General features: G+C 46.2%; 1 protein-coding gene across 1 annotated transcript in view; it reads left to right on the plus strand.

Moving 5' to 3' along the window:
* Positions 1 to 22613, plus strand: part of ERP44 (endoplasmic reticulum protein 44) — a 150569-nt gene that overhangs the window by 65341 nt on the left and 62615 nt on the right. Inside the window, exons 3-4 of the mRNA XM_015812071.1 lie at positions 7222 to 7261; positions 8130 to 8245. Of these exons, the coding sequence (XP_015667557.1) occupies positions 7222 to 7261; positions 8130 to 8245 (156 nt within the window). The remainder of the gene's footprint in view (positions 1 to 7221; positions 7262 to 8129; positions 8246 to 22613) is intronic.

A 22613-nucleotide genomic window follows, 5' to 3' on the forward strand; every position in this document is an offset into this window, starting at 1 on the left:
AATTTTTTTAAAGTATTTGCACAGCCAAAATCCCTTGTTTTGTCTGACTCAAAAACATTAATCTTTGGTTACATTTAAGAGCTAGAACAGAGATGAGGATAGGAATCTATTATCTAAAATACATATTAAAAATTTGGTTTTATTTTTATCCCTTGTGACTTGGTTCAAAAAAACCTAATGAACCTTAATCCAATATACTATAGTACCTATCTACTGCTGGTCATGTGAAAATGCAGTAAAGATCCTAAAGCATTCATAGGGAATTTGGGGGTATTGTTTTACTTTCTAGTCTGAATAACTCTTAACTTTGGAGTGTGAAAGTCTATGTTTGAAACATTGGAAGATTGGTGTGGATGCTCTCACAAAATGATTGCCATGTTGGATATTGTGCAGTTACAAACATTTTGTTTCCCAGATTAATCAGGGTAAAATAAAGAAATCTGGAACAAATCACAATAACAAAGAAACTTAAATTCCTCAAAGCTCAAAGTTAAAGTTCCAAAATACAAAGCAACTTGTTACAACAGAAAAAAATGTGGATTCTTCTCTTTCATAGAAGACAAAATTAATAAAGTTCAGAATCAAGTAAGTTCACCAGAAATTGAAGTTAAGGCAAGGGCAAGTTACCGCATCAAATACATGCCCCAGCAAAAACTAATTTTGATAGGCAAAGCTATTTCTCCAGTACAGGAGATGGAGAATCCACCAATGGGTTTTCTATGTCTGCCTGCTCTTGAGACCAAGTAGCCATACTTGACACGCCCCCTGTTGCTAGGAGATCCAGTCTTGACTTGGTCTCAAGCTCTTGAAGACGTGTCAGGTTTGGCTCTCAGGTTTTTGAGATCTTCAATTCAATTAGCAGAGATCCATTGTTGAATTCTCCTTGCCTTAATTTTGGAATTTAGACATCTTGATTAGTGATTCCATTCTAAAGATTCCTCCCCCAAACGTTTTCCCCCAGGAACGCTGGGATCAGCACAGCCTCAAATTCGCTGATTTGAGGCTTGTGGGGTGGGGGGGAGAGTACTTCTCCATTCATCTCCCCAGGGCTCGGGGGGGGGGAAATTCCTTGCCGACAGTTTCCCCGTCGGCTTTTCTTGCGCAGCGCTCAGCACTGCAGCCATGATCACCCTCAGAGCTTATTTTTGTCCTTGGCACCCCCGGAGGCCATTTCTAACGGCCTGAAAGTCGCGACCGCCATTTTGGACGGCTGCCGAACTCACAGGTTAAACAAAGGCTCCCTTGATCATCAAAGACAGATTCCTGCAGGCAATTAATTCTGCCTTTTCTGAGTATTCGAGGCAGGGGCTTCAGGCATCTCAGCGTAGCCTTGCCAATCCTAAAAGCTGCAACTAAGTTCGCCGCGGCCGCCATTTTGGGTGTGCCACGCAGCCAACCTTGCAACCTCACATCAGCTGGATTACTGGCTGAAGGCCTCAGTGTGCTACAGGGCCTTCCCCTAGGGCTTCAGGCCTCTCACATGACCTTGCCATCCCAGGAATTTTGGCGGAACCAGTTGCGGCTGCCATCTTGGGAGTGTCGTGAGGCCCTCCCTTAAGTCAACACATCAGCCCTTCTGTACTGACTGCAGGCCTCAAGCCTTCCCACAGATGCCTTTCCCATATTCTGCCTAGTTCTTGCAGCACATTTGACAGACTATTCTACCTTGCCCTCTGCAATATTTGGCCATTCTGGTGCATTCTGCCTGGCCACCTAAGGCCACCGGGCGGACCCCCATATTGGGGGCCAACCGTGCCTTCGGCTACAACTTCAACAGCCGTGACCATCATCCCAGAGAGAGCGGCCTTCCCGGTCAGATGGTCAGGGGAGCAGTCCACATTACTTGCTCCAACTACTCTTCCCGCCAACTGCTTGCCTGCCAGAGCTCCCCCTCAGGTTCCCTGAGATAGCTCGACCCAGGATGGAGGATTCAATGGTACCTCAACCCATGAGCACCACCTCCCCGTCCTCAAGTTACGGCCGGCACAAAACCTCCGGACAGGAGGCAGCAGGCAAGCTCAAGAACAAGGCTAAGGCCACCCTGAAAAAGCCTTCCAAGTTGGCGGAGAAGCAAGCCAGCCATAGGCACCAGACTCTGGAGAAGGAGTTCTCCAGAGCGCAGAGACAGGCCAGAACAGAGACGGATAATTTGGCGGCCCCTGATTTTGACCTCCCTCTAGGCCCCTCGACATCCGCTCAGGGCATGTGGTCGTTGGCAGAAGCCCCCACCACGCATTGTTCCCCTCCAGTGACAGTTCAGAATACAGCTGCCAGCCCGTCCACAGTTCGAGGACAGGAATCCTCGCGCTCGGTCCCTGAGGCCACCTTCACCCCAACGGCAGCTGGACTCAGGGAGCCAGAACTCGGAGACATTTTCTCCGATGGCCGCCTTGAGGCCCTGCTCTCCAAGGTTGTAGACCAGGCACTCGCGGCACGGTCTTATCAACTGCCCGGACAGGAGGCTTCTACCTCTGTTATTCCGCCTTATGTACCTCCACCAGGGATTCCCTTACATCAGGAACCCACATCTCCCACCCATTCCTCAATTAATGGCTACTTGTCCCCGACGGGAGGTGATCAGCCGGATTTCAACTTGTCAGAGGAGGAAGAGCTTCCATCTGACCCCTCCCCGTCAGGAGGTCTTTTCAATCCAACCTTATTCCTTCCCTTGTTTCGCAAAGCCACCACGATGGCCAACATAGGGTCCGATCAGTTCCCTCAGCTGCAATCCACATCCGAGGCGAGCCTGAACCCGGTCTTCTTCGAAACCGTGGCAGCCCAGCACCATGCTCCCTGTCCTTCTATTTTTCTTAAAGGGGTTAAGAAGCAATGGGTTTCCCCATAATCTTTCCCCTCCATAGGTGCAACAGACAAAAAGATATTTAGCACCTCTACAGACTTAACTGAGGCCCTGGAGGTACCAAAGGTGGATGAAGCGTGGACCCGTCTCGTGTCCCAGACTGCGGTTTCCGGGGACATGGCTGAGGCGGAGGATAGGAAATGGGACTTAGCCTTCCAAAAGACCCATCAATCGGCCGCGTGGGCAATTAAAACAGCCACTTGCACGTCCTTTTTTGTCCAAACCACCCTCCTATGGCTTTGTCAGCTTCATGCCAGATTCCCTCTCGAGGACATTTGTACCCATCAGGACCTAAGCAAAATGGTGGCAGCAACGGAGTATGCGTCGGACGCAACTCTACAGTCGGCCAACTTTGCTTCCAGGTCCTTAGCCTCCAACGTCACCGCTAGGAGGATGCTATGGCTTAAGCACTGGCAGGCCGACGCCAAAGCCAAATGGCGTCTCGCAACCGTCCCCTACCAAGGCAATCACCTCTTTGGGGAGGCCCTGAATCCATACCTTGTGGAAAACAAGGATAAGCGGAAGGTCATGGCTCATCTCACCAAACGGTCTGACAAGCATGCCACTCCTTATTCCCGTAGGCAATCCTTTTGGCCAGCTTCGGGACCAGCAGCCACCCAACCCTCATGTCCTTTCACTCCCAGACAATACCGCCCATATGACCGTCCATACGACAGGGCAGGCTTTTGGCCCAGACAGCAGAAAACAAATGGCCATTTCGAGGGGCAGGACGTCCCTTCAGGCGGTCCAGGTGACTCTCATGTCACCCTCCTCATAGGGGGCAGGCTCCCCCATTTCTTCCATCGGTGGGAGCTTACAACCACGGACAGCTGGGTATTACAGACCGTCCAATACAGTCTGTCCCTCGAGTTTCTGTCCAATCCCCCGGGTCATTTCATCACCTGCCCCACATCTCGGGATCCAATCAAGTGGGGGCTTATGCAGGAGGCCATTCATCATCTTTTGGAAATACAGGCCATAGAACCGGTACCGCCAGATCACAAGGGAAGGGGATTCTACTCCATCCTCTTCGTAGTTCCCAAGACCTCAGGGGGATGGAGGGCAATTTTAGACCTCAAGGATCTGAATTATTACATCACATACAAAAAATTCAAGATGCAATCACTCCAGTCCATCCTGGGAGGCATCAGACAGGGAGACTTCCTGGTGTCAATAGACCTCACGGAAGCGTATCTCCACATCCCCATCCTTCCAGATCACCAGCGGTTTCTCAGGTTCTATTACAGAGGCCATCACTTCCAATACAAGGCCCTCCCGTTCGGCCTCTCCTCGGCACCCAGGGTGTTCACCAAGATCCTGGCTGTGCTGGCCGCCCATCTACGGAAGGTACCGGTACGCGTCCAGTGCTACCTGGACGACATCTTGATCCAAGTGTCCTCCTTCCGGGCGGCCCAGTCGGACCTGGACCTAATGGTTCAGGTCCTCCAACAACACGGGTTCTCAGTGAACTTCCGGGAAAGCCAGACGGTTCCCTCATCCAGATGTCTGCACCTGAGAGCCATCATAGAGACCACAAACTGTATGGTCTATCTTTCCCAGGAGCGGTTGGTTAGCATCAGGGACCTAGCTCGCTGAGTGTACAAAGACCGCACCGTTCCACTGATCTTGTTCTCCCTACTAGGGAAAATGGTTTCCTGCATAGCCATAGTTCCCTGGGCCAGACTCCACTTGCGGGAGCTCCAATGGTTCCTTCTACCGTTCCAGCGGTTGAACGCCAGCGCAGGTGAGGCTCCCGGTCCAAACCTTGAGGTCTCTTCGCTGGTGGTTCTCACAGGCGGTTACCAAGGGGTCACCTTTCAATGAGCCTGACTGCCTCACAATCACAACGGACGCCAGTCTGTTCGGTTGGGGGGCCCACCTACAGTCTCAGTTTGCGCAGGGCCATTGGTCCCACGCAGACTTGAGACACTACATCAACTGGCTGGAACTCAGGGCCATTCACTTAGCTCTTCGCCACTTCCATCACCAGATCAGAGGCCATCACGTATTGGTCCTTACGGACAACGTGGCATCCAAGGCCCATGTGAACCGGCAGGGGAGCACCAGGTCCAAGTCCCTCATGTCCGAGGCCCAGTTGCTGGGATCCTGGGCAGAGTCCAACCTGTCCTCCCTCAGGGCTGAGCACTTCTCAGGGGAGAAGAACCGGCAGGCAGACTTCCTGAGTCGCTCTATGATAGATCCCTTGGAATGGGGACTACATCCGGATCTTTTCTCCGAGATATCCCGAAGTTTCGGCCAACCGGTCCTCGATCTGTTCGCGTCGTCGAGCAATGCCCAACTCCCCAGGTACTTCTCCCGCTATTCCCAGGGGCAGAGGGGACGGATGCCCTGCGGACTCCATGGCCGGAGGGCCTACTTTACGCCTTCCCTCCCCTCCCGCTCATCCCGGCGACCATCCGCAAACTGCTCAAGGAGCAGGTGGAAGTGATCCTCGTGGCCCCGTACTGGTCACGGAGGCCCTGGTTTGCCGACCTAATGAATCTCTCCCGTTCTTCCCCGTGAAAGATTCCCCCTCATCACGTGTCCTTACACCAGGGGGTCCTCCAACACCCGGACCCTCAGTGGTTACAGTTAGCCGCCTGGCACTTGAGTGCACGATCATGACTCAAGAGTTGTTCTCGCCACGGGCAATCACCATGATTCAGGCCTCTCGTAGGCCAGCGACCAATCACATTTATGATTCCACCTGGAAAAAATTTTGCCATTGGTGCGGAAGGCGGCAACTGGATGTTTACAAATTGACTATTCCTCAGATCGTAGACTACCTTCTCGACGGTCTTGACAGAGACCTGGCCCCTGCGACCATTCGTAGGCAAGTGGTGGCCCTATCAACGTTGCTCACTTGCGTAAATTCAGTACCTCTAGCTCACCGTCCTAGGATACACGCCTTCATCAAGGGCGCTTGCAACACGAGACCTCCAGTGGTGCACAGGTATCCCTCTTGGGAGCTGCCTCGTGTGCTTCGCACACTCACGAAACCGCCCTTTGAGCCCATTACTACTATACCGTTACGGGCCTTGTCTCACAAGGTCGCATTCCTGGTCGCCATCACTTCAGCCAGACATATTTCCGAGCTGGCTGCTCTCTCAATCAGGAATGATCTTTGTATCTTCCACCGGGACCGGGTGGTCCTTCGGTTGGATCCCACCTTCGTGCCCAAGGTCAACTCACTCTTCCATAGGGCACAGGAAATCATTTTGCCTAATTTTTGTTCCAATCCTTCCCATGACTTGGAGCGGCAGTGGCACACACTTGACGTCCGCAGGACTCTGCGGCGTTACATCGAGCGCACGGCACCTTTTCGCCGGTCTGAGGCCCTCTTTATTTCCTTTCTCCGGGCTTCCCTGAGGCAGAAGGTGTCCGCTTCCACCATAGGCAGGTGGATCAGGGCTTGTATCGTGGAGGCGTACCAGTCTTCTTCCCTGCCAGCTCCAAGTTATATCACTGCCCACTCCACTCGCAGCACTGCGACCTCTGCGGCATGGGCCACTCAGGCGTCCATCGAGGAGATTTGCAGGGCTGCGACATGGTCCTCGCCCTCTCCATTTGTACGCCACTATAGGATCGACTGCTTCGCTTCCGCGGATGCCTCCTTTGGTCGGAGGGTCCTCCAGCAGATGGTTTCCGGGGACGTTGAGCCAGCTTTATCTGTTTCCCACCCACTGGGACAGTTAGGCTTTGGTATCTCCCATTGGTGGATTCTCCATCTCCTGTACTGGAGAAGGGCGTTGTCTTACCTGAATGCCTTTTCTCAGTACAGAGATGGAGAATCCACTCCCGCCCCTTAGGTCAGTTAGGCCGGATTTAGGGGTCTGAGAGCCAACACCTAGTTCTACCATCAGCCACTTTCGCTCTCGTCAAGACTGGATCTCCTAGCAACAGGGGGCGTGTCAGGTTTAGCTACTTGGTCTCAAGAGCAGGCAGACAGAGAAAACCCATTGGTGGATTCTCCATCTTCGTACTGAGAAAAGGCGTTCAGGTAAGACAATGCCCCTTCACCAGAAATTGAAGACAAGGCAAGGGCAAGTTACCACATCAAATACATGCCCCAGCAAAAACTAATTTTGATAGGCAAAGCTATTTTGCTCTGACTTATCCATTGCTCTTTCAACCCTCCATAAAACAGATACAGAACAAGACAAATAATTAGTTTAAGTTCAGTTAACCTAATAATTCTGTAATAGAAACAGTATTACTTTTTATGAATTCTGATTTATCCAAATGTTGCTTGCTGCCCTTCTGAAAATGATAATATCATTATTTTTCTGTGCTGTTGATTTAATATTTTACGTGTAGGCTTTGTGATGTCACAAACATTAATTAATTTTTCTTTTTTCCAGACAATGCCGATGTTGCATTAGTGAATTTTTATGCTGATTGGTAAGTATTTCTATACAATCATATATTTTTAGTAATGTAGAAATTGGGATTATTTTCTGCTTTTAAAAAGCATTTATAAATGTAAGATAAACAGAAACTTGGAAATATAAATTTAGTACTTTTCAAACTAAATATATGATCACACTTTTTCTTGTCAGTATTCTTCAAAGGTACAGTATATTGTATTGGGGTTCAATTATGAGCAATTCTAATTATACTTTATTCTTCAGGAATGTTCTCATGAAACATAGGGATTTTTTTCCTTCTTTCTTATTGTCAAGAGAAATAAATAAATAAGAATATAAAGAACAGTGGCTGGAATTGGGTATGTCTAGTTTAATGAAGAGAAGGACGAGGGGTCATATGATAGCAGTGTTCCAATATCTCAGGGGCTGCCACATAGAAGAGGGAATCAAACTATTCTCCAAAGTACCGGAAGGCAAGACAAGCAACGGATGGAAACTAACCAAAGAGAGAAGCAACCTAGAACTTTCCTGACAGTTAGAACAATTAATCAGTGGAACAGCCTGCCTTAAGAAGCGGTGAATGCTCCAACGCTGGAAGTTTTTAAGAAGAGACTGGACAGCCATTTGTCTGAAATGGTATAGGGTTTCCTGCCTGAGCAGGGGGTTGGACTAGATGACCTCCAAAGTACCTTCCAACTTAATTATTATTACTTTAAACCCCTTCCTCAAAGATTAGGAAGATATTCCGATTACCTTGGTTCATTGATTTTTCTGTGTAAAGAAATCTCTTGTGTAATGTACTGTAGAACATTTGCTTTCAGTAATTCTGTGTGATACTACAATGTGAAATCCTCTAATACCTTATTTTTAGAAATTGCCTCTTATTTGATATCTTTCAACAGGTGTCGATTTAGTCAAATGCTACACCCTATATTTGAGGAAGCTTCTAATGTAGTTAAAGAGGATTTTCCAGATAAGAATCAAGTTGTATTTGCCAGAGTAGATTGTGATCAGTACTGTAAGTAAACTGCTTTAAGAACTTGTTTATGTTTTAAATATCTAGTTGTAAAAATTTAGTTATTAGAATAAGCTAAGATCTTGCAGATCTTGAACATAGATATATTGCTGATTTAAGAAATTGATTATGTGCCATAAATATGAATTTTTAGCAAGCAAATATATAGATTTCTCTCTGTAACAACCTGTCCCTAATTTGATATTTCAGGTCTTCCAATGGTGTATCTATCACCATTATAATTGAGTCAATCTACCTTGTTTATCATAATTACTTAAAAATTACATTTTTCACTTCTTCGTTTCTTCAAAGCTCCTACTGGACTCTAGTCAAGAATCACTTCTTTCATTTTTTCCAATATTAGGATTCCACTTTTCTGCAGAAAGAATATTTAAATGTCTTGTGTTGGCAAGATACATTTCTCTGTATTTTAGTTTTTTGAATGTGGCTTATAATTAGCATTTAGAATTATTCATTTTGGAACAAATTGTATTTACAATGTAGATATCATCTTTCCTTATGCAATTGCAATGCCTACAGGAAACAGAAATAGGACCTTTTTTGTAACTGCATTCAGAATGGTCAGCCTAACATAGCTGTCTTATTTTGATGTACAATTGATCAGGTATGCTACAGATTTTAGCAACTGGTCTGCTAAGGCACAGCAAATGATAAGGAATTATTGATGACTTTTATTATACTTTATGTCTAGTAAAAAATATTTTCCTGCTTTTAGAACCAATATAAAGATGTTTTTCTGGAGAATGTATGGAACCTTAATGTGATTCTAGAAAGGTCTTAACTCTTTTTTATTATTTTAATCATATTTCTAAAATTAGAAATAGAAGCTGTTATAAGACCTATGTTAGTTGAAAATTAAATACCATATTTTTATTAAAATCATAATTTAATGAATACAATGATAAATGATACTGTAATAGTATGGAAAAGGAAGTATTAAAAATGATATCTTATTTGATAGTGAATGTTATGTCCTAAAAATGGGTAAGTAGTAATCAAGAACAAGTCAAGCAATCATGTAGTTCTCCTTCCAGTTGAATGAAATTCTGCTGCTAATGAAGTGAGTTGTGGAATACTAAAAAGTGTGCTTGGGATATAAATTTACAATGTGATGTTACTGCACTATAACACTGCACCCATTTAATTTTTCTACATATCTTTTATTAAGCATTTTTAAAAATAGATCTTTGGTCTCGTCTCCATCCTACCTGTAATGGATAATAATGACATAACATTAGCTTGGGCTATTCTGGATAAGGATTCTTAGCCTTTTGTTTCCTGCCAGTTGAAATCTCTATTAATATGTCAATAATAGAGGTATTTTTTAAAATGATGCTTAGGCAGTCATTAATTCATCTTCAGTAAAACATTTAAATAATTGGCAATAGTAATAAGACTACACGCATAGCAGAGCAATTTGAATTCTGTAATACAAACTTCATGTGATACTGTGAAACCAAACGACTGTAACATTTTGTATCAGTTGAAGTTTCCGCTTTGTAGCTGCGTAACCCTCCATTGTGCTCATAATAGAAATCAAGCTAGGCATTAACATTCTTAACCCACATAACAGTGTATATACCACTGTTCTGAGGTCACTTTACTTCCTCATTTACCACTTTGGGTGTCGAGATATATACAAAGATTTGACTCTTGCACTTCTTGCGGCCTCAACCATTGTTATTTGATGCTGCTGTAGCGTGTCTTTGATGTTGTCTCTCTATCTTTTTCTGGGTTGCCTTCTCCTCTTTTTCTTTTTATGTTTGCCTTGTATGATATAGAATCCCCAGACATTCTCTCCAGATGGGCAAACTACTTCATTTGCCATCTTATAAGTAGTTTAATATTGGTTCTATTCCAATACTTTGTCTTATAATCTCACTTCTGGTTGTATTCTTTCTAGTCACTCCTGAAGCTTTCCTCAAACATCTCATTTTCGTAGTAACTAACTTTTGTTTATGTTTTATTGCAAGTGTCCATGTTTGGCACTGATATGTGGGAATGAATATGCTTTGTATGAGATGCTTCTTTGCACTAATTGGTACTGCCTTATTTTATAGGAGTGGAGCTAGCTCTTCCAATACTTGATTTGCCTTACTGCATCATATGTTAATCTCTTCATCCATTTTTCTTTTTTCAGTAAATGTTGTTTCTAAATATTTCAACTCTGATACATGTTTTTATGCAACCCTCAATTAGAATAGAGCTGGAAAGGACCTTGGAGCTCTTCTAATCCAACCCCCTGCTCAAACAGGAGAGTTTATACCATTTCAGACAAGTGACTGTCCAGTCTCTTTTTAAAAACCTCCAGTGATGAAGCACCCACAACTTCTGATGGAAACTTGTTGCACTGGTTAATTGTCCTCACTGTTAGAAAGTTTCTCCTTAATTCCAGGTTGCTTCTTTCCTTGATTAGTTTCCATCCATTGTTTCTTGTCCTGCCCTCTGGTGCTTTGAAAAATAAGTTGACCTTCTTTTCTCTAGAAAAGGCATGTCAAACTGCCAGCCCACGAGCCGGATGTGTCACGCCGAAACCGCACCCACCCCATTGCTGGCAATGGGGGAAAAGTCCCGATATGTCGTGGGACATCATGTGATGTCGCAAGTTTGACATGCCTGCTCTAGACTAACCAAAGTCAAATCCCGCAACTATTCTTCATATGTTTTTGTCTTCAGGCCTTTAGTCGTCTTAGTTGCTCTTTGTATTTTTTTCAAAATCTCAACATCTTTTTTGTAATGTGGTGACCAAAACTAGATGTAAAGCAATACTAATATTTCGTGTGATTTTGATTCTATGCCTTTGTTTATACAACCAAGGATTGTATTAGATTTTTTGGCTGCTGCTGCACACTGCTGACTCATATTTAAGTGATTGTTCACTTGGACTCCAAGATCCCTCTCATAGTTACTGTTTTTGAGCCAGGTTTTGCCTAATCTGTACTTGTACCTTTGGTTTTTCCTGCCTAAGTGTAAAATCTTGTTTTTTTCCACATTAAATTTCATTTTGCTGGATAGGGGCCATTGTTCAAGTCTCTAAACATGTTTTTGGATTCTGAGTTTGTCTTCTGCAGTGTTGGCTAATTCTGCCAGCTTAGTTGCAAAATTTGATGAGCTCCCCTTCTATTCCCTTATCTAAGTCAGTGCTTTTCAACTTTTTCACAGATTATACCACTTTTAGGATGTGGCAATATTCGAGTATCACCAGTCACCTTGCAAGATGTCAAAAACTTGATGACCCCCCAAAAAGGAAAAAAGTGATAAACTAAGGTAGTCCTTGACTTACAACAGTTTGCTTAGTGACTGTTGCAACAACACTGAAAAAGTGACTTATGACCATTTTTCATACTTATGACCTTTGCAGCATGCCCAGGGTCACGTGACTTAAATTAATTATTAAATGCTATTAAATGCTTTGTCTTGGTCTAAAAATTTATTAAAGAGATTCTTTGGTAGTCAGTATTCTTTTCTATTAGTTGTTTAAGCATAAAAATTGTATCTGTGCAGCTTCTGTTTCTTTTAAAGTCCATCTGTTCTTCTGCTTATTGTGGTTTTATAACTGGTCTTAACAGTGTCCCAGGGTTATGTGATTCCCTTTTGCAACCTTTTGACAAGCAAAGTCAATGGGGAAATCAGATTCACTTATCAACCATGTTATTAATAACTGCAGTGATTCGCTTAACAAATGTGGCAAGAAAAGTTGTAAAATGGGGCAAAACTCATTTAATAAATTTCTTTCCCTCCTCATCTTATATCCTCTCCTCTCTCCCCTCCTTTTTATATCCTCTCCTCTCCCCCTCTTCCTTTTATATCTTCTCCTCTCCCCACCTCGTCCTTTTATATCAGAGGTGTCAAACTTGAGGGCCGCATCAACATTGTGGTTACTGTTGGGGGGAGGGGAGTGCAGCTGTGTGGCCAGCTCTACATCGCTCAGGTCAGGGGGCATCTGTGGGGGGGATCCAGTGCTCTCTGGTGGAGGGGGTTAGGGTTAGGCTCCTTCCCTCCCTCCTTCCCTCTTTCTCATTCCCATATCCTTCCTTCTCTTCTCCCTTTCTCCTCATGGCTTCACTCACAAAAAACCTTTTCTCTCTTTCTCACACACACATCTCTCCAAAATCCTCCCCATTCTCACACACACATTCTTCCAAATCCTTCCCATTCTCACGCACACATCCCTCTAAAATCCTTCCCATTCTTACATACACATTCCTCCAAATCCTTCCCATTCTCACACACACGTCTCTCCAAATCCTCCCCATTCTCATACACATGTTCCTCCAAATCCTTCCCATTCTCACGTACACATTCCTCCAAAATCCTTTCCTGTCTGTCTGTCTGTCTGTCTGTCTGTCTGTCTGTCTCTCTCTCTCTCTCTCTCTCTCTCTCTCTCACCACTTCTCTGACAAAAGCCTTTTCTCTTCTGCCTCTTTCTTCGGCGTCTTTTTTCTCTCTCACTCTCCTGGCAAAACTGCCTCCTTTTATATCCCTTCCTGTCTCTGTCCTGCGCTGCGCTGTGCAGCTTTGGCTCATTCCCTCCCCCGCTATACTGGGCTGGGCTGGACAGGGCCGTGTACCACCTTCCAGATGCCAGTGTACCCTGGTCTAGGGGTTGAGGAATTCTTTGAAATTTTCTCTCTACCTTTCTATTATTTTATTCTGATGATTCTATTAGTGGTCTTCTTATCATTAATTATTTCTGTGGGTTATAATTTTCTCTTTTCTGTATACTTTTGATTACTTAGTAAAATGTTCTGCAGGCTGTTCTCTCATTGTAGCACCCACTCTACCACTGAAATCTTCCATTACATACTGTATACTGTTAGCTTCTGCTTTTTCTACCTCCTCAAATAGTTCATCAAAGAAATCATCCTATTTTTTCCCCTGTATATTTATGATTACATGGTGCATACAATTGTGTATATGTTTCAATTTGCTCTCCTCTTTAAAGTATTATTATTTTCTGTCCAAATAGTTGTTGATGTCTAGTATGCATTTTGCAGATATGCATTTTCTATGACTAGATGTAACAAGATGTCCATTCCATTCTTTGGTGTGTCCCTTCTTGAGTAGATAAATGTATTCTTTATTAATTGTCTTACTAGCATGTCCTTTGTGTCTTATATTGACTAGTCCTATTATCTCAATCCCTCTTCTTTCCACTATTTCCAAGATTTCTTCTTCTTTATTTCCCAAGCTGGTTGGCTGTATTCAGAATTCCTGTTTTATACTTCGCTGTCCTATCTCTTGGGCCTTTGACATTGCTGCAATCATTTCTTATTGGATCAGTCTATTTGTATCTCATTTGGATTTGTGTAGCTAGATATTATCCATTGCCGGCTTGCTAGCTGTGTTGCAATTTCACTAGAGCCCCTTTAGCCAGGCTGTTTTCATGGTGACTTAGGTGTGGACATTGCTCTATAATAGCTGTGATCCCATGTAGTGCAGGGGTTTTCAACCTTTTCACCGATTGTACCACTTTTAGGATATGGCAATATTCGAGTACCTCCAGTTGCCTAACAAGGTGTCAAAAACTTGGATGTCCAAAAAAAAAAGGAAAAAAGTGATAAAGTATAGGTAGTCCTCGACTGACAATAGTTCACTTAGTGACTGTTCAAAGTTACAATGGCACTGAAAAATGTGACTTATGACCATTCTTCACACTTATGACTGTTGCAGCAACCCCAGGGTCACGTGATTTACATTCGGGTGCTTGGCAACTGATTCATATTTCTGATGGTCACAGTGCCCCAGGGTCATGTGATTCCCTTTTGCAACCTTTTGACAAGCAAAGTCAATGGCTGGGTGGTGAGGCCAGCTCAACATCGCTCAGGTCAGGAGGCGCCTATGGGGAGGGGCGGGGGCTGTGGGGAGATCCAGGGGTCTCCAGTAGAGGGGGTTGGGACTGGGGTGGGCACCAGGGCATAATCCACCAAAGGAGCCTCGCACCAGGATCCTGCAGCTCAACTCAGTTCAGGCCCACTTCCCCGAGGGCGCATCTGGCTGCGCTTACCTCCTCAAGGTTGTGCTCACTCTCCTTGGCCAGGTTGCTCATGGTGGGTGCTGGAGGGCAAATTGTGTGGGTCAGAGGGAGGCCCACTCCCTCTATGTGAGGACACCCAGCTTTACAACCAAAGCATTCTTCGCGATAGGATGGGAGACCACCAGGATAGGCCAGGAGGAAAGGGCAAGGGGATGGCAGAAAGGCTGCTGGTGGCCAAGTGCTAAGGCAGGACTTCCCTCAGAGCTTCCCTCCCTCTCATTCCAATCTCCTTCCTTCCTTCCCCTCCCTCCCTCTCGCCCTTCTTCCCTGACTCTTTCCTTCCTTTCCTTTTCTTTCCTCCCTCCCTCCCTCCCTTCCCTGACTCCTTCCTCCCTCCCTCCTTTCCATTCCCTCCCTCCCTGACTCCTTCCTTCCCCTCCCTCCTTCCTTCCCTTCCCTGCTTTTTTTTAAGTTGCCAGAGGCTGCTGCTGCTGTGCTCACTCTCCTTGGCCAGGTTGCTCATGGTGGGTGCAGGAGGGCAAATTGCATGGGTCAAGGGAGGCCTGCTCCCTCTCCATGCAAGGAGACCCAGCTTTGTAACCAAAGCATTCCTCGCGATAGGATGGGAGACCACCAAGAGAGGCCAGGAGGAGGAGGCAAGGGGATGGCAGAAGGGCTGCTGGTGGCCAAGTGCTAAGGCAGGACTTCCCTCAGAGCTTCCCTCCCTCTCATTCCAATCTCCTTCCTTCCTTTCCCTCCCTCCCTCCTTTCCTGACTCCTTCCTTCCCTGGCTCCTTCCTTCCTTCCTTCCTTCCTTTCTCTCCCTCCCTCCCTCCCTCCCTCCCTCTCCTTCCTTCCTTTCCTTCCTTCCTCCCACCCACCCTCCCTCCTTCCCTGACTCCTTCCTTTCTCCCTCCCTTTCTTCCCTGCTTTTTTTTTAAGCTGCCAGAGGCTCCGGGCAGAGGTGGCAACAGGCAGGCAGTGATGGGCAGAGGCGATCTGCTGGAAATTATGGCAGACAACACCGTTCCACAGGGCATTAGAAAGGCAATTTTCCAAAGCCCAAAAGCGTGCAGCGGAGGGTCCGATTCCCTCGACTCCTCCCCCTATTGCATCAACAGCGGGGGACCCCAGCCCCTCGTCCTTCATGCAGGCTTGGTCTCCAGAACAGGATCTAGATCAGGATCTCTCACTTGGGTTCAGCCAGGATCACCTTTCTCTTTTTGAGCAGGATCTAAGAGTGCAGACCCAGGATCTGCCACCAGGGGCCTAGCTCACCCCTCCCACAGTGGCGGGTAGAGTCTCGGAGAGTTTCTCCCTTGCGGGTCCATCTCAGGCTCCGTCAGCTTCATTCACTCCTACGGCGGCGGGACTCCGCCCCCTGGAGCAACCTTCATTTATGGACCAACTCCAGGCCATGATTTCTCAGGCTGTTGCTCAAGCTATGGCTTCTTCAGCGTGTGCCCCAGTGACCCCGGGGACGTCACACCCTCTCCCTTGTGCGTGGACTTCACGGTCCAGGGATTATCAGTACCCGGATCCGGCTTCTCCACCACATTCCTGTGGGAGCGAGGTATCTGAATATTCGGAGCAGGTCCTCGAAGAGGGTCAGTGGTCAGATGATGATGAGGCGCATATGGAGGCCCCTCCCTTGGTAGGTTTGTTCAACCCTACTTCTTTCTCCTCTCTCTTACGCAAGGCCTGCACTACCGGAAAGATCGAACCGGAAAAGACTCCGGCGCCCGATCAGACACCTGGTCAGGTTACCAGTCCACTGTTCTCGGAACCTGTAGTGAAACATCAACAGATTCCTTGTCCTCCCATGTTTCTGAAATCAGTGCGGGATCAATGGGGTTCCCCAGGCACCTTTTCCGCCCTCGGGGGGATTGACCATAAACTCATAGATACGGTTTCGACCCTGAATGAGGCATTGGAGGTTCCAGGAGTGGATGAGTCCCTTACTCCCATCCTTTCAGAATCCAAGATTCCAGGCGACATGTTGGAGGTTCTGAAGGCCGAGGACAAAAAAATCAGAGGTTTCCTTCCGTAGGCCTCAATGTGGGCGGTAAGAGCTTCCACATCGAATTCTTTTTTCGCCAGGATCTCTCTGATCTGGCTACGTGAACTCCAGTCCAGAATCTCCCCAGAGAAGGTAAGGGTACACCAGAACGTGACCAAGTTGCGGGCGGCCTTGAAATACATGGCAGACATGTCTCTCCAAGCGGCTAGGTTCTCTGCCCGTGCCATAGCCTCCAACGTCGCCACATGTAGATTATTTTGGCTTAGGAATTGGCGTGCCGACACCAAGCAGAAATGGAGGGTGGCTGCGGCCCCGTACCAGAGCGGTCGCCTCTTTGGGGAGGCCCTCACTCCGTACCTGGTGGAAAACAGGAAAAGAGGAGGGTACTTTACCATCTGTCCAAAAGATTGGGCAGGCGTTTCGCCCCATATAACCGTCGCCCTCCCTTTCGAGCGGGATCGGAACCGATCTCAGGTAATGTATCATGGTCCTTTCCAGCAGGATTGGACCGGTCCGGTTACAGAGACAGGCCCAGGTAGCAGGTCCCAAACAAACGTCTTTTTTGAGGCAGGGGAGGTCGCCCTTTCCGTAGGTCAAGGTGACTTGGGGTGGACTCCTCCCATAGGTGGCAGACTGACTTATTACATTCGCAAATGGGAGGACACCACCATGGATGCTTGTGTATTCACCACCATCAGGGACGGCTTGTCCCTGGAATTCGTGACAACCCCCCCTCGTTGCTACATCACCTGTCCCCTGTCGCGGAATCCCGTAAAAAAGGGCCTCATGCAGGAAGCCATTCAACATTTCTTACGCATAGAGGCCACAGAGCGGGTACCATCGTACCAACTGGGGCAGGGATTTTACTCCATCCTATTTGTAGTACTGAAATCTTCAGGGGGATGGAGGGCGATACTGGACCTCAAGGTTTTAAACTTGCATCTGTTGTATCGCAGGTTCAAGATGCAGACTCTTCCATCCATCTTGGCCAGCGTATGGCAGGGAGACTTCCTGACATCAGTAGACCTTATAGAGGCATACCTTCACATCCCCATTCATCCGAATCACAGAAAATTCCTCAGGTTCAGGTACTCCAACCATCACTTTCAATACAAGGCTCTCCAGTTTGGCCTATCATCGGCCCCCAGGGTTTTCACCAAGGTCCTGGCGGTACTTGCCGCACATCTCAGGTCGGTCCCAATTCGCGTTCAGTGCTACTTGGACGACATCCTAATCCAGTCGTCCTCTGCACCGAACGCACTGATGGATCTGGATCTAACCATAGGGACGCTTCAAGGTCATGGTTTCTTAATCAATTTTCAAAAGAGCCACTTAATTCCAGCCACTCGCCTATTGCACTTAGGCGCTATAATAGACATGACACTTTGTCAAGTATTCCTATCACAGGAGCGTCAAGTCAGCATCCGTACTCTGGTCCTCAAGGTCCGCAGGGAACAATGGATGACCCTAGCCTTGCTCTCCCAACTATTGGGGAAACTAATTTCCTGCATTGCCATAGTTCCTTGGGCCAGGCTTCACACAAGACAGCTCCAGTGGTTCTTACTCCCCTACCAGAGGCGGAGCATAAGCTCTTTTCCCCGGAGGGTACGAGTTCCAGCACAGACGCTCAAATCCCTTCTCTGATGGCTCTCCCCAGCCTTGTCCAAGGGGTCCCTTTTCAGAGAGCCGGTCCGTGTGACCTTGACCACAGACGCCAGTCTATTCGGCTGGGGGGCACACCTCCAACATCAATTCGCCCAGGGCCGGTGGTCCCAGCGAGACCTCAGACAAAACATCAACTGGCTGGAACTCAGGGCTATATGCTGGCACTTTGCCACTTCCACAGAACGATTGCGGGGTGCCACGTGTTGGTCCTGACAGACAATGTGGCGGCAAAGGCCCATGTCAACCGGCAGAGCAGTACTTGATCGCGGGTCCTGATGTCCAAGGCCCGGTTACTGGGATCATGGGCAGAGCAGAATCTTCTTTCCCTGAAGGGGGAGCACATTTCAGGGGAGGCGAACCAGCAGGCGGATTATCTGAGTCGCTCTACGGTAGACCATTCAGAATGGAGTCTGCATCCACGTCTCTTCAGAGAGATCGTGCAGCGGTTCGGTCAACCGAGTGTCAACCTATTCCCCTCCCCAGTGAACGCTCAGATCCCACGGTTTTTCTCCCGTTTCCCCTCTCGGGTCGGAGGGAGTAGACGCTCTCCGCAGCCCTTGGTCTGCGGGACTACTATATGCCTTCCCACCATTTCCCCTGATTCCGGCGGTCATCAGAAAACTGTTGCAGGAGCAAGCGGAGCTGATATTTGTGGCCCCACACTGGCTGAGGCGACCATGGTTCGTGGATCTCGTGAGCCTCGCCGTAGCTCCTCCATGGAGGATTCCTCCAGATCGGATAATCCTGCTACAAGGGGTCATACGACACCCGCAGTGGCTCCAGTTAACCACATGGCATCTGAACGCCAGTTCCTGACACGGGGTTCCTCAGGTGTGACTTCAATGATTCAGGCCTCTCGGCAGCCGGCGACAAATCAAGTTTACGATGCCACTTGGAGGAGGAACCTCTGTCACTGGTGTGATCGAAATAGTTTGTCAATTTCTTCTGTTACTATTCCAAGAATACTCGACTATCTATTGGAGGGCGTGGATAAGGGCCTAGCACCCAACACTATCCGTAGGCAAGTGGCAGCTCTCAACGGTTTTCACCTGTACCAATTCCGCGCTGTTGTCTCAACATCCGAGGGTTCGTTCCTTTATCAAGGGGATTACAAACAGTAAGCCTCCTTTAGTCCATCGTTATCCCTCTTGGGAGTTGCCTCGGGTACTACAGGCTCTTACTGGATCCCCTTTTGAACCCATCAGATCTTGCACTCTGCGCCACTTATCCTTAAGGTGGCCTTCTTAATAGCTGTGACATCGGCAAGGCGCGTCTCGGAATTAGCAGCTCTTTCCGTAAGGGAAGACCTGTGCACCTTTCACCGGGACAGTGTGGTTTTGCGGTTGGACCCCTCATTCATTCCCAAGGTTAACTCCTTATTTCATAGGGTACAGGAGGTTGTGTTGCCGGACTTTTGTCCTAACCCATCACATGACTTGGAGCGAAAATGGCATGCTCTGGATGTTCGCAGGGCCCTGCGATATTACATTAAGCAGACAGCGGCCTTTTGTAGATTGGAGGCGCTTTTTGTATCTTTCCATCCGGCTTCTAGGGGACAGAAGGTCTCTTCCTCTACTATTGCCAGGTGGATCAAGGCCTGCATTGCGGAGTCGTACCGGGTACGTCCCCTGCCTGTTCCAAGCCGTTTGATGGTGCATTCCACACGCAGTGCCTCTACACCAGCTGCGTGGCACACTCAAGCTTCAATCGTTTACATTTGTAGGGTGGCGACGTGGTCTTCCCCTTCCCCCTTTATCCGTCATTACAAGCTTGACAAATTTGCCTCTGCAGAGGCCTCCTTTGGCCGCCGTGTTTTACAACAGGTGGTTCAGACAGCATTGACACCTGACCCGCCTGTTTCCCACCCGTAGGGGCACATGGGCTTTGGTATGTCCCATTCGTGGATTCTCCATTCTTTTCCATGCTGGAGAAGGGGCGTTGTCTTACCTGAATGCCTTTTCTCAGCATGAAGAATGGAGAATCCACCCCCTCCCTTTTCTTTGGAATTCACAGTCAGGTCAGTGTCAGTAGACTGGGAGACAACACGTCACACAGTCATTAGCTTCACCCTTTTTCGAAACTGGGGCAAGGTCCAGTCCAGCAGGGGCGTGGCAACTTGATTGATTTGGTCTGATTGGGCTAGAGGACTTCTTTAACCCATTCGTGGATTCTCCATTCTTCATGCTGAGAAAAGGTGTTCAGATAAGACAATGCCCCTTCTCTGCACTCTGTCTAGAGTCTCAACATCTTTTTTACATCGTGGTGACCAAAACTGGATGCAGTATTCCAAGTGTGGCCTTACCAAGGCATTATAAAGTAGTATTAACATTTAATGTGATCTTGATTCTATCCCTCTGTTGGCTTTTTTGGCAGCTGCCACACACTGCTGGCTCATATTTAAGTGATTGTCCACTAGGACTCCAAGATCTCTCTCACAGTTACTACTATTGAGCAAGGTACCACCTATACTGTACCTGTGCATTTGTTTTTTCTTGCCTAAATGTAGAACCTTACTTTTTTCACCATTACATTTTATTTTGTTAGATAGTGCCCAATGTTCAAGTTTGTCAAGATCCTTCTGTATCTTAAGCCTATTTTGAGTATTGGCTATTCCTGCCAACTTAGTGTCAGCTGCAAATTTGATGAAATCCCCATCTATCCCCTCGTCCAAATAATTTTTGAAGATGTTGAAGAGTACTGGGCCTAAAACAGCCTTGGGGTACCCCACTGCATACTTCCCTCCATGTAGATACAGTTCCATTGAGGACTACACATTGAGCCAGTTAAAAATCCATCTGATGGTGATGCTGTGTAATCCACATTTTTCTATCTTATCAAGTAGTAGCTTGTGGTCTACTTTATCAAATGCCTTACTGAAATCCAAGTAAATCATATCCATAGCATTCCTTTGGTCTACTAATTTTGTCACCTTGTCAAAGAATGCAATAAGATTTGTCTGGCATGATCTGTTTTTAACAAACCCATTTTGGCTTTTGGTTATGACTTTGTTTGCCTTTAGGTGTTCACTGATTCATTGCTTGATTATCTTTTCCAGAATCTTCCCAGATATTGAGGTCAGGCTGATAGGTCTGTCGTTTCCTGGATCTATTTTTTCCCCTTTTTTGAAGATGGGAACTTTATCAGCTCTTTTCCAGTCTGCTGGTAGTTCCCCGGTTCTCCAGGATCTTTGAAAGATATAGTTCAATGGTTCTGAGATCACTTCTGCCAGTTCCTTCAGAACCGTGGGGTGCATACAATCCATCTGGTCCTAGTGATTTGACAGGTGCTCACTTACTATTTTTTTGCCTATTTTAACTTGTGTTTCTAATCTGTTTTTTATGGTACCGTCTTTGATAAAGTGGACTGTTTTTTCCCTTTGTGTAAAGACAGATGCAAAAAATGAGTTAAGTAGTTCTGCTTTCTCCCTATTGTTTGTCATCTTCTTGCCACTTTCTCCCACTAATAGACCAATCATTTCCTTGACTTTTTTCTTGTTTCTTACATATTGAAAAAAGCTTTTTTTGTTATTTTTGACTTTTTTCACAAGTCTTAGTTAATTCTGAACCTTAGCTTTCCTCACTTCGTCTTTGCAGGCTCGGGCTATCTGCTGATATTCTGTCTTAGTTATGTGCCTCTCTTTCCACTTTTTATACTTGTCCTTTTGTTTTTCAATTTATCAGAGAGTTCTTTATGCAGCCATAGTGGTTTCTTTTGAGAGCTGTTAGTTTTCACAATATTGTGCTAGATTAGGCTTTTATAATTTCACTTTTCAAAATTTCCCAAGCTTCTTGAGTTGTTTCCCCCTTGAGGATTCTCATCCATGGAATCCTTCCCAAGCTCTCTCTAAGTTTATTGAAATTAGCTCTCTTAAAGTCCAAGATTCTAGTTTGACTATGTTCCATTGCTTGTGCTGGCATAATGTTGAATTTCAATATTGCATGATCACTCCCCTCCAAGGTTCCTGTAGCTTCACATCTTTTATTGTTTCATCTCTGTTGGTGAGAATTAAGTCCAATATGGCTGATCTCTTCATTCCCTTCTTTACTTTTTGGCAGACAAAGTTGACTGCTAGGTTTGCCAGGAACCTGTTTGATCTTCCACTTGGTGCAGAGTTTGTCTCCCAGTTGATGTCATTCCCCCATTACTACTGTGATGTGCTTCCTACATACCTTAGTTAACTGACTAGCAAAAACTTCATCTATTTCCTTGTTTGGTTGCGTATATACTTAAGGCAATGTTGTTTTTTTCTCCTTTTATATTGACCCAAATGCATTCAAGACAATTTTTATCATTGTTGTGCTCTATTTCTGTAGAGATGTCGTTATTTCTTTTATATAGTGCAACTCCACCTCCTCTTTTATTTGGTCTGTTTCTTTTAAATAATTTAAATCCCTTTAGCTGTATGTTCTATTTGTGGTTTCATCCCACCAAGTTTGGCAATGGCAACAATATCATATCTGCCCTCATTTGCTTAAATTTCTTTTTTTTCCAATATAAAATTTTATTGTTTTTATCATAAACGAAAAAATACATCACAAGTATTACACAATGATTTATCCCATCCCCCTACCCCCCAGACTTCCCAAACCAAACCTAGGCTAACATTCAACTACAAGTAAACAGATATTAATATCTCTAACTCCAAACTCTAAACTTAAACAATCCATCTCCTCCGTATTAATAAAAAT

Source organism: Protobothrops mucrosquamatus, unplaced genomic scaffold, assembly GCF_001527695.2.
Source record: "Protobothrops mucrosquamatus isolate PMUCROS unplaced genomic scaffold, P.Mucros_1.0 scaffold66, whole genome shotgun sequence".
Lineage (NCBI taxonomy): Eukaryota > Metazoa > Chordata > Lepidosauria > Squamata > Viperidae > Protobothrops > Protobothrops mucrosquamatus.